We start from the raw sequence: 16,432 nt of genomic DNA, 5'->3' as shown, positions 1-16,432 counted from the left end.
TTTATAATTTCTTAGACTTTTTTTTTTTTAAATTTAATTATTTAAAAAGCTGCAAAAAATACATTTTAAAAAATTCATAAAATTCATTTTATTCATTTGTAAATGGTCAATGCACTTTCAAGTGATGAACCTACTGACTTTTCTAACCATGCTGAAATTGAATTAATTAAAAAACTGCTGGCATCATTCGTTTTTTTTAATACTTTTTTATGTTTTTTTTTATTTTTAATAAAGTAACTTAAAAAGTACACGACACACAGATTTTAGAAAAATAAAGGGGTTGTACGATTTTTATTGATACTCACTGTACATACAGGAATACAAAATTGTATCGAAATGGAAGCAGAATAATAATAAAAAATTAATAATTCAGCCTGCTCATTCAACTGCGTGATTTTCGCTCAACATTAATGACAGCGAATGGAGGCTGAGAATAAAGAAGCAACAGAGGGGGAGTGAAGTAACAAGGAAAGCCGAAAACAATGACAGCCCACACAAAAATAACATTAAGGGCGGGGTGAAAGTCTCGTTTCAACACCTTAAGTGCCTACAAACAGCTTCTACGTTAATTTTTAAAATTGAGCGGCAGTCAAACACAATGCCCTCTACCATTCCGTTGCGCATACGCCATGTACAACAACTGACACACTGAGGTTGTGCAACAGTCAGCTTTAGTCTGCTGCGAAATACAACAAAACGAAAAAAAAACACGCCATCTAGTGATTTTGTTTTAACTTTTATTGATGGCAAAAGAATTTTTTTGAAATCAGGTTCATGCTGGCGTAAAATTTTAATATATGAAGTGAGTGACAGCGGTAGTCAGTCTCCTCCATGCCAGAACAATCATAAATACTGGAATATTGGGACGAATATGAAGTACATAGTTACATTTTCATTAACAATCTGCTGAGGTAAAGGTTCATAAAAATAAAGTTAAAAAAAATGTTATTGTTGTCACTTACCGTCATGTACTCATCCAGGCGATGCTTCCAATTGTCAGAACGATCGATTAGATTATTCCATTGCTCCGAAAGTTTAGCAACCTCACGACGAATGCTGCGCGTTAGCTCGCGGCTTTGCTCCTCGGCGCTTAAGTAACGGGAATCGGTATCTTGTACTGCATGCATTCAAAAGAAATTAAAACCGGAAGCGGAAAGGAGAAATGTGAAAAATATTCAGTAAGCAAAAATTGTCAACTTTATGCATAAGTAATGAGCAACAAACGTGACTAGAAAAATTCCACAAAACAAAAAAAAAACATCAAACAACAAGCATACGCACATACATACGCATATTTAGCGCGTTTATGGTATATGTACACATTTGCACTTCAGTGTTTTATTTTATGCTAAGCAAATGCCAGCAGCCCTGTGCTTCCCACACATCACCGTTGACATCTATGATTACATTGATTGGAAGTGATTAAATTTTTAGAATCTCTTATTTTCTGTTTTTTTCACTTATTAATATTTTGCTTGTTTATCCTTATCCCCCACACAGAACTCCATAGACTCCTATGCACGAATATCGTTTCCGTTAGTACCTGCGCTCCTTGTGCCATGGCCATAATCGTTTTATTTGACAACTGTCTCTGTGTAAAATTAAATTTTTATATTGTCACTTTTATGCAAATATTGTTGTGTGGGCTGCTCTTTCTTCACAAGTTGCAAGCTTTTATAGCTTTGTCAATTTTTTTACAAGTTTAGTCGCAAAAAAATTTATTATGCACAGCAGCTTTCTTTCCAAAATAGATTGATATGCAAATCACAAAAGATTTTCTTCTGACAATATTCTATTTTTCAGTTTGTGCGTTAGAATTTTCTGATACAGTTTTTCATTGCCACTGAATTGAAGGTGTCAAACAAAGTTTAGAAAAATTATATTAAAAAATCTGGATCGGATATTTTCTCCCAGAACTAAGAAATAGAACACACGACCGTTTTGTTTAAGCAAGTTTAATTGAATGTGCAGAATGTCTTAAATGACAATATATAATAACAATACTTGAAGAGAACTTTTGGAAAAGAACAGTTATTTAGTTGAGTGGAAATACAGGGTAATATATAATTATGTTCTAATAAAATGTATTCACGGAAAAGCATAGTTTTGTCAGAAGATTCTAGAAATATTCAAACATTTTTTACTTCTTAATTGCCTACTGAGCCCGAAGTAGCACCTGTTTGCAACATTTACTCTCCGCTTGATCTACAGGCTGACGTAATTTTTGTAGTTGATGCTGGTCCTAATATAATCCTAATATCAATTTAGTATAAATTAGCTTCCATTTTTTCTTTAGATCTCATTTTTATTTTTTAGAAAAATGAATATTAAGTCACATAACACAAAAAAGTGAATATGGCAAACAGAACGTTTGCTAAAGATATTTAGAAATATTTCAAAGTTTGTGTATGAACATTTTTTCGAATTTTTTGCATACAATTTTATTTATTTTTGTTTCTTTAAAATATTTGTTTTTAAATTTTTCTAATTGATGTTTTACTAAAATTTTGATTCGAACCAACTTAATTTTTATGATTTACATATCAAAATTAAAGTCCCTTGATCCTTCTACTATCAGGTTAAGTCTATGGTGAGAGTAAATATATTATTTTCAGGTGAAATTGATTATTCATTTCTATTAAGCAGCATTCCCTTTAATGTTCCAACCATACCTCAGAGTAGTGGGGCCCAGAATCCACCAATCATTCACTCTCACCAGGGACACCACCATCTTCCTACGTAATAATGGAAGCAGCAAGCATCGTAGAACACGTAGAAACCACAAGAAAGTAAAGATTAGAATACTCTCGGACAGCCAATCAGTTCTAAAAGCTTTAGATAGCTATACCTACAACACAACAACTCTCTTAGAATGCCATAAGGCACTCAATAACCTGATAAAAGAACAAAAAAGGGGCAGATGTAAACTTCATCGGACCTAGTCCCATGTGTGGATTCAACAAAAACAGCCTAAAATAAAAAGTAAAATACTGGGCCAAAACTCTATTAAATAAGCATTGAAACAATGTAGAGGGTCTTAGACACTCCAAAAAGTTCCTATGTTTCAACGTTAAAAGAGCTAACATGGCCCTCACGCTAAACAAAAAGAGCATTCGCACTCTAACAGGCGCCCTTACGGGTCACTTCACCTGCAACAAACCCTTACATAAATTAGGCATAACTAACACCAGCACCTGCAGATTTTGCTGCGAGGAGATGAGGAGTCTATAGAACATCTCATCATAGAATGTCCGGGGTTGACGCATAGAAGGAAAAGGTTGTTAAACAAGTTCATGCTTACAGATGAAGACCTTCAATCACTTCCTCAGAAGGAACTGGTACAATTCATAAGCATACTTAACAGTCAATAGACAGCATAGGGTGCACAATAGATCAATATGGTCGCAGTGCTAAAGGGCCATACCTTAACCCTTTACTACCATTAACCATTAACCATATCTGACGCAACACTTACCCATTTCATCTTAAATTACTTAATACGAATTGTGAGTGCAATGCTCCTTTTGGTCGCGCTCTATGATAATTCAATGAGCTTTCGAGTTCTATTCCGCTTGACTTTTCGGTGTCAAAGAATGAATTTTATAAATTTTTAAGTTTCTTTCTAAATTTAATCATTGAACTATCTGTAGTAATTTAAGCTCATATTAGCTATAAGTTGTCTGTAAAACCTATAATTATATTTTAGACTTGAAATAAACGAAAATTGGGGAAAACGTTTAATGGAGGTATTTCGAAATATTTGTATATATTTCTTTATTTTTGGTAAAATTGTTTATTGCTGAGAAATATATTTTAAAAAATTCATTAAATCTTGCTTTGAAGGCAAAACAACATAAACAAAAATGTTAATATTGAATAAATGTTCATTTTTTAAAACTTTGGTAAATTTTTTTAACTATTAGATTTTCGTTATGTTTTATTGACGATGTTTTGGAATTGTATTCTTCCTACTTCTTTAAAATTTTTATTGCTTACATCCCTATAGCTTTTTTCTGAATAATAACGCGCAATAACATTAATTTTGAAAAATATTCCGTAAGAGGTATTTAGAAACATTTAAAATATTTCTATGAGTTAAATATGTTTTGTTAGATATTTTGAGGATTTAGATATTTTTAGATATTCTGAGTTTTTATTAAAGAAACATTATCGATAGAATAAATAGAACTTAAACTTTTTACGAAAATAGTTAACAAAGTTCTTTTTTTTATTCATTTTCTTTTCACAATTTTGTTAGGTTTAATTAAATTCTTGAAAATCTTTTTTAAAACTTAAAATGTTTTAATTTTAGTCCTACGGGGCGTAAACTTAAAAAAAAACAGTCAGATATCTATAATGGCAGTAAGTCTAAATATAACTTCTTATGTTCACATTAAGACTTGAAGGTAAGTGATGAGAGGAGGGAGGCTCTTAAAGATAAATAAAAAGTAGTGAAAAAATAAACAAATAGATCGAGAAGACAACACAGTTACAGTTAAATCGCAATCGCATTCAATTACAGAATTAAATCAATTATAGATTACATTTCTGTTATTACCCTTACCAATAGCCTTAATAAATTCTGTAATGGAATTCTAGCGCCTAATGAAGAAAAGCCTTGTTGAGGACAAGTAAGAATGTTTAGGAATAATCACACTTTGATGCCTGCTAGATCTTGTTAATTTCAATTTCTCATATAGATATTTTGTGGTTTTACATTCTCGCCGCAATGCTGCATCCGAGAATTTGAGTTTTCCACAAAGTGATGTGGTCATATCTTTCAAGGCCATATATACTGTGGGCAAAAAGTAAGGTGAATTTATTTGTCAAACTTCGCGGGTTTAAAATTTCGCTCTAGCTATTTTTTCCATGAGTTGGCAGCACTGTTAATAACATCTAGGCCAACCTTCATGTGAATGTCATTATCAGTAATATATTTACGCTTGTGTTTACCAAACGACCAAGAGTGCATTTTTCGATTTTTACAATGTCTGATTTGATTGAGCAGAGAAGTGCCATCAAATTTTGTTTGCGGAAGGAAATTTCGACTGAGGAAACGTTAAGCATGTTGCAGAAGGCATTTGGTGATTCGACCATGTCGCAGAAAAATGTTTACAAGTGGTGCAAAGACTTCAAAGAGGGTCGAGAACGTGTTGATGACTTGGAGCGCTCCGGACGACCGTCGACGTCATCAGATGACCAACACGTCAATAAAGTGAAGGAGTTAGTGCTCAAAAATCGTCGGTTGACTGTTAAAGACCTTACTGATATGATCGGAATATCAGAAGGATCTGTGAAAACCATTTTGAAAGACCATTTGGGCCTACGAAAAGTGAAATCTCGTTTGGTTCCGAAAACTATCGTCGCGTTGATGTGTGTGAAACAATGCTTTCAGACTATCAGGACAAGCCCAAATGCATCATTACGGGGGATAAGACTTGGATTTATGCTTACGACCCTGAAACAACCGACCAATCAAGCGAATACTCGTATCGTGCTAAAGGCGAGGCCAGACCGAAAAGAGCACGTCAAAGTCGTTCAAATATAAAGGTCATGATGACAGTTTTTTTCGATTTTCGTGGTGTGGTGCACTATGAATTCCTTCCACCTGGTCAAACTGTTAATAAGGAATATTATTTGAGCGTTATGCGTCGTTTAGGTGAAGCAATTCGTCTAAAAAGACCAGAATTATGGGCCAACAACTCTTGGTTTTTGCATCACGATAATGCACCGTCTCACACTGCACTCGTTCTTCGTGACCATTTCGCCAAAAATTCCATGCATATCGTTCCGCAACCACCGTATTCGCCTGATTTGGCCAAAACTCAAGAGATCACTCCGGGGAACGCGTTTCGAGTCGATTGAGGAGATAAAAGCTGAATCGAAGAAGGTGCTGATGGCTATACCGGAAATGGACTATTTGGCATGTTTCGGGGATTGGAAAAATCGTTGGCATAAGTGTATTTCATCGAGAGAGGATTATTTTGAAGGGGATGAAATTGATTTACAAGAATAAATAAAGTTTTTTCATTTTACAACCAAATTCACCTTACTTTTTCACCTTATTTATTGTATCACTATTGAACGCAATATCAATTTTGTGAGATGAAATAGAATCGGATTGTAATATACTAGGTTTTTCAATAAGTTTTGCGATTCGATAAGAAAAACACAAGTTTATGGTTTGAAATGCCCCCTATTATTCAGCATAGTCTCCTTTAGTATCAATACATTTGTTTCAACGGCATTCCAATTTACGAATTCCATCCCTGAATTGAGAATCTGGAAGGGTTTTAAAATTCACTCCCTTTTATGATTTCATCATTTGATGACATACGCTTTCCATGCTGAGTTATACGGTGAATGCTCCAACAATTCGAATTTTAATTCAGGGATTTTAGCCATTGTCAAAATGCTCCTGTAACACGATGCCATGTCCTGATGAAGAAAAGTCTAGGCTTCCAAGTCAAACGCTTTAGAAAATATCAGTTCGACTACTGAGAAAAAAATAAATAAACTTTCAACTTATCTCCAGGTGATACGCAAATAATTTTCTATTTAAATATATCACTAATCAACATGCAAAATCTCTCTCGTGACCGTTTAAAATTCAATTCCAGTTATTCTTCTGTTACTATAATCGAAACAACACTTGAAGAATATCAATATTATTAGTTATTGAGCAAAATGAGTTCCACAACAGATATTTGTATTGTATACTTCAAAGTTTATCTTGCAACACTTTTCAGCAAACAATTTCACTTCAAGTATATTTTCTTAGCCACTCGAGCATGAAGCGCTTATAAAGTACATATCGAAATTGGCGTCCCAGCGTGTAAGCAAATTCAAAATATCAATACCATTGCACGAATAGTGTGAAACCGAAATCATTCATGTAGATCAAACATAATTGAATTTAGTAGAGAAAAAAGATGTTGCAAAAATAGCAATAAAGAGAAATCCGAATATCCTGGAACTATTTTATTAAACTGTATATTGGTTTTGTGGTCGTTTACTTTCCAATTAAATTAAAGAATACATTTTGTAAAAAGTTTAAGAAGTAAGGCATCTGTCCAACGAATCACGAACGGTAAGAGCTTTTATAAAATTTAACAGTAATAGTAGATCAAGGGCGTTCGAAGGGCTCAACTGCAAAAGAACTATAACCCAATGCCTTGAAAAAGGTCATAACACAGTAACTAAGTTAAGGGAATCTAAGAAGTAAAAGTAACGTAAAAGTGATGAACTGGCCAATGACATAAATCTTGCCTAGGTGGAAATGTGAGTTTTACGCTTAGCTAGAAAAATCATTAATGAGTGCTAAGCTAATAGAGCCAATGCATGGGCACCTAAGATAAGAGTCTTAAAACTATTCACCAAAGAAGTGAGTACACGAACTTTTACCTTATAAAAGGAAGGGCCAGCGTGTGGACTAACACTGGCGTTGCATACCTGGATACAATGTGTAGGAAAGCTCAATTTCTTTAGCTGAGAATTGTATCCGACAAACGTAGGTATTGCAGAGAGACCTTTGTTCCGCCGAATTAAGTGTTGGATTCAGTTGTGAACAGGGGAAGTGAGCTGCTATTAATTTTTTGCCGGTCCATGTAGCTAAGCCCGCATAGAATAATTTCATTTTCTATGAGAAAGTAGGACCAAAAATACTTAAAACTAGAGATGCTCGAAGGGTATGTCATACTTCAAGTAATGGTTTTGATGTGGAGGGCTTTTATATAGGAAGCTGGAGTGAATTCGTTAGAGTGATAAAATGGCTTGGCTCCACGTACCACAGTATAAATGGGATGTTATTAATTAGAAGTAAAACAAACCGACGCCTCCACACACAAATTGGCTCCAGAGTAGTCACTTGGCAAGCGCTGTAACTATAAGTCCAAGCAACACAGCGCCTTTAATACGGGAGTTGAAATGATTCAATCTCTGTCATTCTAAGGCTGATATTCTGGCAGCTCATCATCCTCGAGACAAAGAGTGCATCATTGCTTAATATTTAGACAGAACTGCGGTTAGTTGTAAAAATGCATGTCATTGCGGCCTGGGCATAATGCCCAACGGGGGTACTAATGTTCCACATCTTGTCAGCTACTTGATAACCTTTGCCTGCTGAAGCAGAGTTTTCCAGTTATTGAGTTAATGCACTTTTTCTAACTTAGGATACTTCCAAAAATTACTCTTCTAGACCTGCTATTAAAAGATTTCATACTGCCACTTAGTAACGAGATCATACTGCGCGGCCACTCTATTACCTTTAAGTTCAGAGCTCATGAAATATCAAAGAGTATTATCCAGGCGCAATATAAATTCTTAATACAAACCAAATTAGATTGCAAGGTTTTAGAAATATCTCAACAAGAGTGCCATTTACTGCCTTCGACTTTAGCTAAGAACCACACAGGCGGTTTTGTAAGTAATAGGTCTATCGATAAGTTCGTGCGGTTTTACAACAGATGGCGTAACTTGATTATTATTCCATCGATCCACATTTCCAAACATTCATTGGAGAGCTACTGTCGTAAGGCACAAACGTCAGTATAAGTTTTTTATTTGAAGCGTAAACAACAATATTTTTACCACACTTGAAAATGTCGAATTTCGTGCCAAATAATGTGTTTTTGCGGGGAATTCTTCTTCATTATTTTAATATGAAGAAAAAAGCAGCCGAAAGTTATCGTATCTTGGTGGAAGTTTATGGTGAGCATGCTCTAGCTGAGCGAACGTGCCAGAAGTGGTTTGCACGCTTTAAAAGTGGTGATTTTGGCTTGGAAGACGAAGAACGCGAGGGTGCGCCGCCAAAGTTCATGGATACCGAATTGGAGGAATTGCTCGATCAAGATCCGGCTCAAATGCAAGAAGAGGTTGCAAAAACTTTGGGAGTTGATCAATCAACCATTTCCAAACGTTTAAAAGCCATGGGAATGATCCGAAAGGTAGGCCATTGGGTGCCGTATGAATTGAAGCCAAGAGACGTTGAACGCCGTTTTATGGCATGCGAACAACTGCTTCAACGGCACAAAAGAAAGGGTTTTTTGCATCGAATTGTGACTGGCGATGAAAAGTGGGTCCATTACGACAATCCAAAACGTCGGGCAACGTATGGATACCCTGGCCATGCTTCAACATCGACGTCGGCGCAGAATATTCATGGCCTATTATTACAAAAAATAAATTTCATCAAAATCGAAGGAGACGTTCAAAAAGCAAAGAATTGAACATTCGCATTTTGCAGTGTTATATGTCGTGACAAATTAAATTTATAAGTCAAGCGCAAATCTATTGCGGTTACAAAAATTGTTTTCGGCTTTATAAACTCGGCATTTATTTAGCATTCCTATTTTGTTGAACTGATACTGTATGTACCGCTTTGAAGCCACTCATAAAGCTCACAGGTAAGAGAATTTTCTGGGTATAAACAATTTGAATAAATTGAATTTCAAACAGAATCACAAAATATGCAAATATTACTTAAAATTGTTGTTGCCTGTCAAATTTGTTTTCGATACTTAGAAACTTACACAAAAATGTATTCAGAATAAAACTAAAAATGTTGCTCCTGTCGCTCAGTTTATCAAATTTATAATAATAAAAAGAGTAAAAACATAAGGTATATTGCTGGACGCAAAAGCGCCAAAAAGTATGCAAAAATGTTTTCATGCATAAAAAGGATATCTGAAAAATCGGTCGCAAAACTGTCAGTGACACGCAGAGAAGTGAAAGCTATGGAGTGGGAGTTGGAGTTAAAACGCAAAATATCAAATTAAGTGATAAACCAAATGGCTGCAAAGAAAACGCTAGGGAAAATCACTATCAGATGCAAATCACGAAATTGTGGCGGAAGGTAAGAGTCAAGAAATAAACACAAAAACCCACCAACTTGCCTGCGGATTGCTGATGAAATGATGCAATATACAATAAATCGATGAAACTGCACTGCAATACAAAACACACTCATACAGACATATATGTATGTAGCAAGCAGGTCAGCAATAAGACCACACACACATATACAAAAGCTGTGCAACGCCATAGAAAATCAAAATTCTGATATGAAAGTGTGCTGGAAATATTTTTCAGGCATTTTCATGCTGTTACTACTCTCCCTCACTCTCTCCCCCTTTCAGTCGATTTGCATATCATTTCACTTTTAGCCATGCACAATCAGTGAATGCAATTTGGTAAATTCAATTTTGTTTTCGCTTTTGTTTTGCTGTTGTTATTTTTGTTGTCTTTGCATTTTGATTGCCTTTTCTTCGAGTAAAGAAAAAAAACACCAAAGAATTTTTGGTTGAATGAAGTTTGGATGCCGCCGGTGGTACGCATCGGTGAAAGCGAGCGGAATTTTTGTTAAAAGAAGAGGACATTTCCGAAAGAGATAGCTCTCTAATAAACATTCCATGACTATCTGCGAATCAGCGTCCGATGGGATTAACGTGGGTAACTGCCGACGGCGGTGTTTAGCCCAAAGTTATCAAAAGTGCAGCGGATCAGATCACAGCTAATCAAAAGCTCAGCAGATTAGGACACAAGAGATAAAATCCGAGTTCCATTCTGTCCCGAAAAGCTAGCATTTTAGCTACTAATTACAAAAGGTCGACAACTTTCCTTGTGTTTTTTTTATTACGAGCTAAGTCAGTTTTTAGAATTCAAAGTGGCTAATCTACGACGCCAAAAATCTCAGAGTGTTTAGTTCGATGACTTTAATTTTGGGTACATCATATGAGGTATCCAATGTAAAGCCTGGAGCCCTGCTTTAGGTCTGCAGTTGAACTGCAAATCGAAATAGTGTTTGGTTCAAATCTGGCACCGCTTGGGTACTAAATCACAATCACCTAGAAAATCTCTCAAGATCACTACCCAACAGCTTGGAGTGCGCTTCGAAAGCTTTTTTCCACGATGTACCATAATTTGGTATCCGGGTAGATATCGTAGCCGAGGCTACTACTAGTATTCAATCTATACTACTGTTCTCATGGCCGGCTGCATATTATTTGTGCGCATAAAAAGTCAAAGTTAAAGTCATAAAATTACATTTCGAGGGTATAACAGCAAAAGCTTCGAAAGTTGATTGTGGCCTCTGCTGCTGTAGCTCGATAGTGGGAGTTGCTACGGAGGAATGATATGGATCTCAAAATTCAATCAATATATTTTGTGAGTCTTTCAAATTTTAATAATGCATAAAATCGGCAGTACCTGACTCTCAACAATACAGAAGAGTACACAAACGTATATAATTATAATGGTACAACCTTTTTGGGTGTTTGGCCGAGCTCCTCCTCCTATTAGTGGTGTGCGGCTTGATGTTGTTCAACAAATGGAGGGACCTACTCCGAATGGCAGATATTTTTTATGAGTAGTTTTTTCAAGGCAGAAATTCACTCGGAGGTTGCCTGTCGAGGGGCGACCGCTATTAGAAAAACCTTCTTCTTCATTTTGGTGTTTTATGGAGATTGGAACCTACGTTCTCAGAATGGTAGTCACGCACCAATCTAAAGAGCTCAGTAATAGGTAATGAATTGAACTCGGAATCATTTTAAATCACTGATTGTTATGTTTCGATTAGTTATTATATTTGTACACAGTGCTGAGCAGTGCAAAGCAGTCTGTACTTTAAGTTCTTTCCTACCCGAATGCAGACATTTCTTCACCGCTTGGGATGATTTTGTTCGAAATAAACAGCAATAAACAACTGTTGGAGTTCAGTAAACCATTCAATGAATTCTATCGGCTGTGCATGATCAATAGGTTTAACTACCTGTGTCAACTGAACTTTGTAAGAAAGAAGGCACAGATCTTTGTTGAACTTGAATTAACTTTCCTGGACTGTCATATATACTGCATCGTACTGCCGCCATACTAACATTTGAACGGATTCATACTGGACGGCCAGTATGGTTAGCATCACTAATCGACTGAGTTTCTCTGAATTTTTTCATTACTCTCTTCATAGTTGATGTTGATTATTAAGACCATATTTTAAGTGAAATTTGCAAACAGTGACGGCCAAACTTTCGTTACTTTTTAAAATATTCTTCAACAGAGCAAGAACCAGTATTACCTCCGAACGTACTAGTTTTGCCCTAGTTCCAAAGAGGTTCGATTTACTGCAGTGTACTTGCACACATACCTATGCAACTTCGCATGAGCTTATAAATGTTTTGTAGTAAAATAGAATTCTCTTCCATTAGCATGTTAGCAATTGCAAGGGAAATGATCGGAATTTGGTATTTGGGGAAAAGTTAATATTCCATTTGTCTCTATTTAGAACAGCTCATTCGGTCATTGTCACAAGGGATAGCCACTTACTATTCTCTGTCAACATTTTGAGCTCGAGTGGGTTAGTAATATGTGTACTTTAAACGTAAAGATTCACTACGAAGCTCGATAAGATAAATACTCATGAGCTTGCGAGTGAGGGAAAAACTAATTTAAGATTTGTAGGGCTTTCGATTCTTACAAATTGATGAGATGCATAAAATTAAGAAAAATAAGTGCTTTTTAAGTAGGGCAGTAAGTGCAAGCTAGAAGAGAATTTGTGCAGAGCTTTATAATCACTATCATTCAAAATCCTGTTTATATTTAAGAGATCTTATGTATTTTTACCAAAATGTTCACTACCAAAATTTGTAGAGACAGGCAGATACGAATGATGCGCTGAATATTTTCTGGGACATCCAAATTACAAACTGCACAAGCGGTAGAAGTTACTTGCATTTGGATTAAGGAGTCCTCTCCTTTTTACTAAGCTTATTTATACATATACCTGTACGTATAATTTCCATGAAACAATAATTAAAAGTAATGTAGATTCTCTAATTATCACCTTTTGTCGGCCATCTGGAGCCACTTAATAAATCCGTGATGTCCTTTTGGAAAAGTACTTTTTATTTCAGAGCAAATTCTAAAGAAAAAGCATAGATATGAAAACTTTGGCTAGGCAGTTAGCAGGCAATGCTGTTTTATCTATTCTGTTTTGCTTTGACTCTCGCATATTTCAATTCTGTGGAAAAAATCTGTGAAATACGCATGCTTTTCATGAAATATTTTCATTTAACCCCGTTTTTAGCTGCAAGTCAAGGTAAGATTATAGTAAAAAGTTTTATAGCCTACTTTAATATTGATATGCAGTATATTTCTTATTATACAGGGTAGGCCATTTAAAGCGGGCCCATCTGGCAACCCTATAACTTTTGACAGGAACGTCAGATCGACTAATGACATAGCGCGTTGGAAGCGTCAGTCCAAGACAATTTTTACCATGGAGCAGTACACTCCAAAAGAACGCGCTGAAATAATTCAGCTTTACATCCAAAATAACTTCTCAATTGTGAAAACTCAACGTGCGTTTAAAAAAAAAAATAAAGTTAAAAGTGCGCCATCCAAAAGCACTTTACAGCGTTTATACGCAAAATTTATTAACCACGGTAGTCTCAGCAATACCAGCCACGCATCCAGACAACGTACACGACGTTCTGCTGAAAATATCGAGGCTGTACGAGCCAGTGTTGAGGAGGCTCCGCGAACATCGAGTTATCGTCGTTCTCAGGAATTAGGCATCGCCAGGACAACACTCAGGCGCATAATTCGCATCGATTTGAAAATGTTTCCGTACAAAATTCAAATGGCACAAAAATTAAACCCGGCTGATTACCCGAAACGGCTTGATTATGCCAAATGGGCCGTCGAAACCGTTCGAAATGAACCCGACTTTTGGCAAAAAATCATCATGTCAGACGAGGCTCATTTTCAGTTGAATGGAGGCGTAAACAAGCAAAATTGTCGCTTCTACGCTGCCGAAAACCTCAATTAGTTGAAGAACAGCCTCTCTTCGATCAAAAAGTGACTGTGTGGTGCGGTGTTTGTCCGGGAATGGTCATCGGACCGTTCTTTTTCGAAAATGAAAATGGAGCCTCTGTCACCATCAATGGAGAGCGTTATCGTGCCATGATACGCGATTTTGTTATGCCAATCATCGAAGAAAATGACATGGAAGGCTACTGGTTCCAACAGGACGGGGCTACATGCCACACTTCACGCGCTACAATCGATTTTTTGAAGCCATTGTTCCCTGGAAGGTTGATTTCGAAAAATGGTGATTTTCCGTGGCCACCGAGATCACCAGATTTGACGCCACCGGACTTTTATTTGTGGGGTTATCTGAAATCCAAGGTATACATCAACAAGCCAAGGACTCTAACTCAACTTAAAAACAATATCCGACGCGAAATCGCCGCCATACCGGCCGAAATATTGGCCAAAACGATGGAAAACGCCGAAAAAAGGACACATTTGGCCATCAAGGCCAGAGGCAAACATTTGAAGGATATCATTTTCAAAAACTAGCTGGAACAAATCTCCTTGAATCAAAATAAATGATTTTTCATATCAACACAAAAAAAAATGTTTTTTTCAATGTTTTTTTTTCAGAAACAAATGGGCCCGCTTTAAATGGCCTACCCTGTATATACTACTGTGGGCAAAAAGTAAGGTGAATTTAATTGTAAGATGAAAAATCTTTATTTATTCTTGTAAAACAATTTCATCCCCTTCAAAATAATCCCCTCTCGATGAAATACACTTATACCAACGATTTTTCCAATCCCCGAAACATGCCAAATATTCCATTTCCGGTATAGCCATCAGCACCTTCTTCGATTCAGTTTTTATCTCCTCAATCGACCCGAAACGCGTTCCCCGGAGTGGTCTCTTGAGTTTTGGGAATAGCCAGAAGTCTCACGGAGCCAAATCAGGCGAATACGGTGGTTGCGGAACGATATGCGTGGAATTTTTGGCGAAATGGTCACGAAGAACGAGTGCAGTGAGAGACAGTGCATTATCGTGATGCAAAAACCAAGAGCTGTTGGCCCATAATTCTGGTCTTTTTAGACGAATTGCTTCACGTAAACGATGCATAACGCTCAAATAATATTCCTTATTAACAGTTTGGCTAGGTGGAAGGAATTCATAGTGCACCACAACACGAAAATCGAAAAAAACTGTCATCATGACCCTTGACGTGCTCTTTTCGGTCTGGCCTCGCCTTTAGCACGATATTCGCTTGATTGGTCGGTTGTTTCAGGGTCGTAAGCATAAATCCAAGTCTCATCTCCCGTAATGATGTTTTGAGCTTGTCCTGATAGTCTGAAAGCATTGTTTCACACACATCAACGCGACGACTTTTTTCCAAGAAATTGAGAGTTTTCGGTACCAAACGAGATTTGACTTTTCGTAGGCCCAAATGGTCTTTCAAAATGGTTTTCACAGATCCTTCTGATATTCCGATCATATCAGTAAGGTCTTTAACAGTCAACCGACTATTTTTGAGCACTAACTCCTTCACTTTATTGACGTGTTGGTGATCTGTTGACGTCGATGGTCGTCCGGAGCGCTCCAAGTCATCAACACGTTCTCGACCCTCTTTGAAGTCTTTGTACCACTTATAAACATTTTTCTGCGACATGGTGGAATCACCAAATGCCTTCTGCTACATGCTAAACGTTTCCGCAGCCGAAATTTCATTCCGCAAACTAAATTTGATGGCACTTCTCTGCTCAATCAAATCAGACATTGTACTCGTAAAAATTGAAAAATGCACTCTTGGTCGTTTGGTAAACACAAGCGTAAATATATTACTGATAATGACATTCACATGAAAGTTGGCCCAGATGTTATTAACAGTGCTGCCAACTCATGAAAAAAATAACTAGAGCGAAAATTTAATCCCGCGAAGTTTGACAAATAAATTCACCTTACTTTTTGCCCACAGTATGGAGGCGACCACTAGTTTTATTGCATTCACCTCCTTCTCAGTAAGTACTAACCTTGAAAAACAGCTGTTAAAATTTCGTTATAATATATTCTTTTCATTGTTCGTGAGTTATTGTGCTAACAGTCACGCTGATTTTGTTATTTTCAAAACAATGTATCAAAAAAAATTTCCTGTTTTAATTTTACATTGCTTTTTGATGGGAAAAAATACCGTTCAAGCGAAGCACCGGCTTGAAAAGTGTTATAACAACTCTACTACCAGAGACATCAACGTGCAACCTTCTAAAGTTAGTCACATTGAAGTATTATTTCAGGTTGACTGATATCGGCGTTTGAATGGTTAGCCTCGAAAATAACTTATATTTTTGTTCTGTGGCCTATTTATGGTTCTTTGTTGCCTTAGAACGAAAAATTTCCCAGAATCAACTTTAGCACCAACTATGTAAGTAGGACTTATAAGAGCTATAAGATAAACCTATTTTCGAAATGAATAAAAACGTTTTAGACGAAAGTTTCTTATTCGTTTGAATGTATACGATGGCCACGGTCGACATGATGGAAATGCAAATATATCCAAACAAATCCTTCTGCGTCCATAAGTTAATAACAATCTTGTATTAATATATGCAATGAAACAGCGATATACAGTAGA

General features: G+C 36.4%; 1 protein-coding gene across 1 annotated transcript in view; it reads right to left on the bottom strand.

Moving 5' to 3' along the window:
- Positions 1 to 843: 843 nt before the first annotated feature.
- The window catches only part of LOC129235353 (dystrophin-like), a 247,757-nt gene continuing 232,168 nt past the window's right edge, over positions 844 to 16,432 (bottom strand). Inside the window, exons 6-7 of the mRNA XM_054869161.1 lie at positions 963 to 1,117; positions 844 to 903 (exon numbers count right to left, since the gene is read on the bottom strand). Coding sequence (XP_054725136.1) covers positions 844 to 903; positions 963 to 1,117 — 215 coding nt within the window. The remainder of the gene's footprint in view (positions 904 to 962; positions 1,118 to 16,432) is intronic.

Source organism: Anastrepha obliqua, chromosome 1 (assembly GCF_027943255.1).
Source record: "Anastrepha obliqua isolate idAnaObli1 chromosome 1, idAnaObli1_1.0, whole genome shotgun sequence".
Classification (NCBI taxonomy): Eukaryota; Metazoa; Arthropoda; class Insecta; order Diptera; family Tephritidae; genus Anastrepha; species Anastrepha obliqua.
Note: the sequence above shows the minus strand (reverse complement) of the source record. Positions and strands in the feature narration are given on the sequence as shown.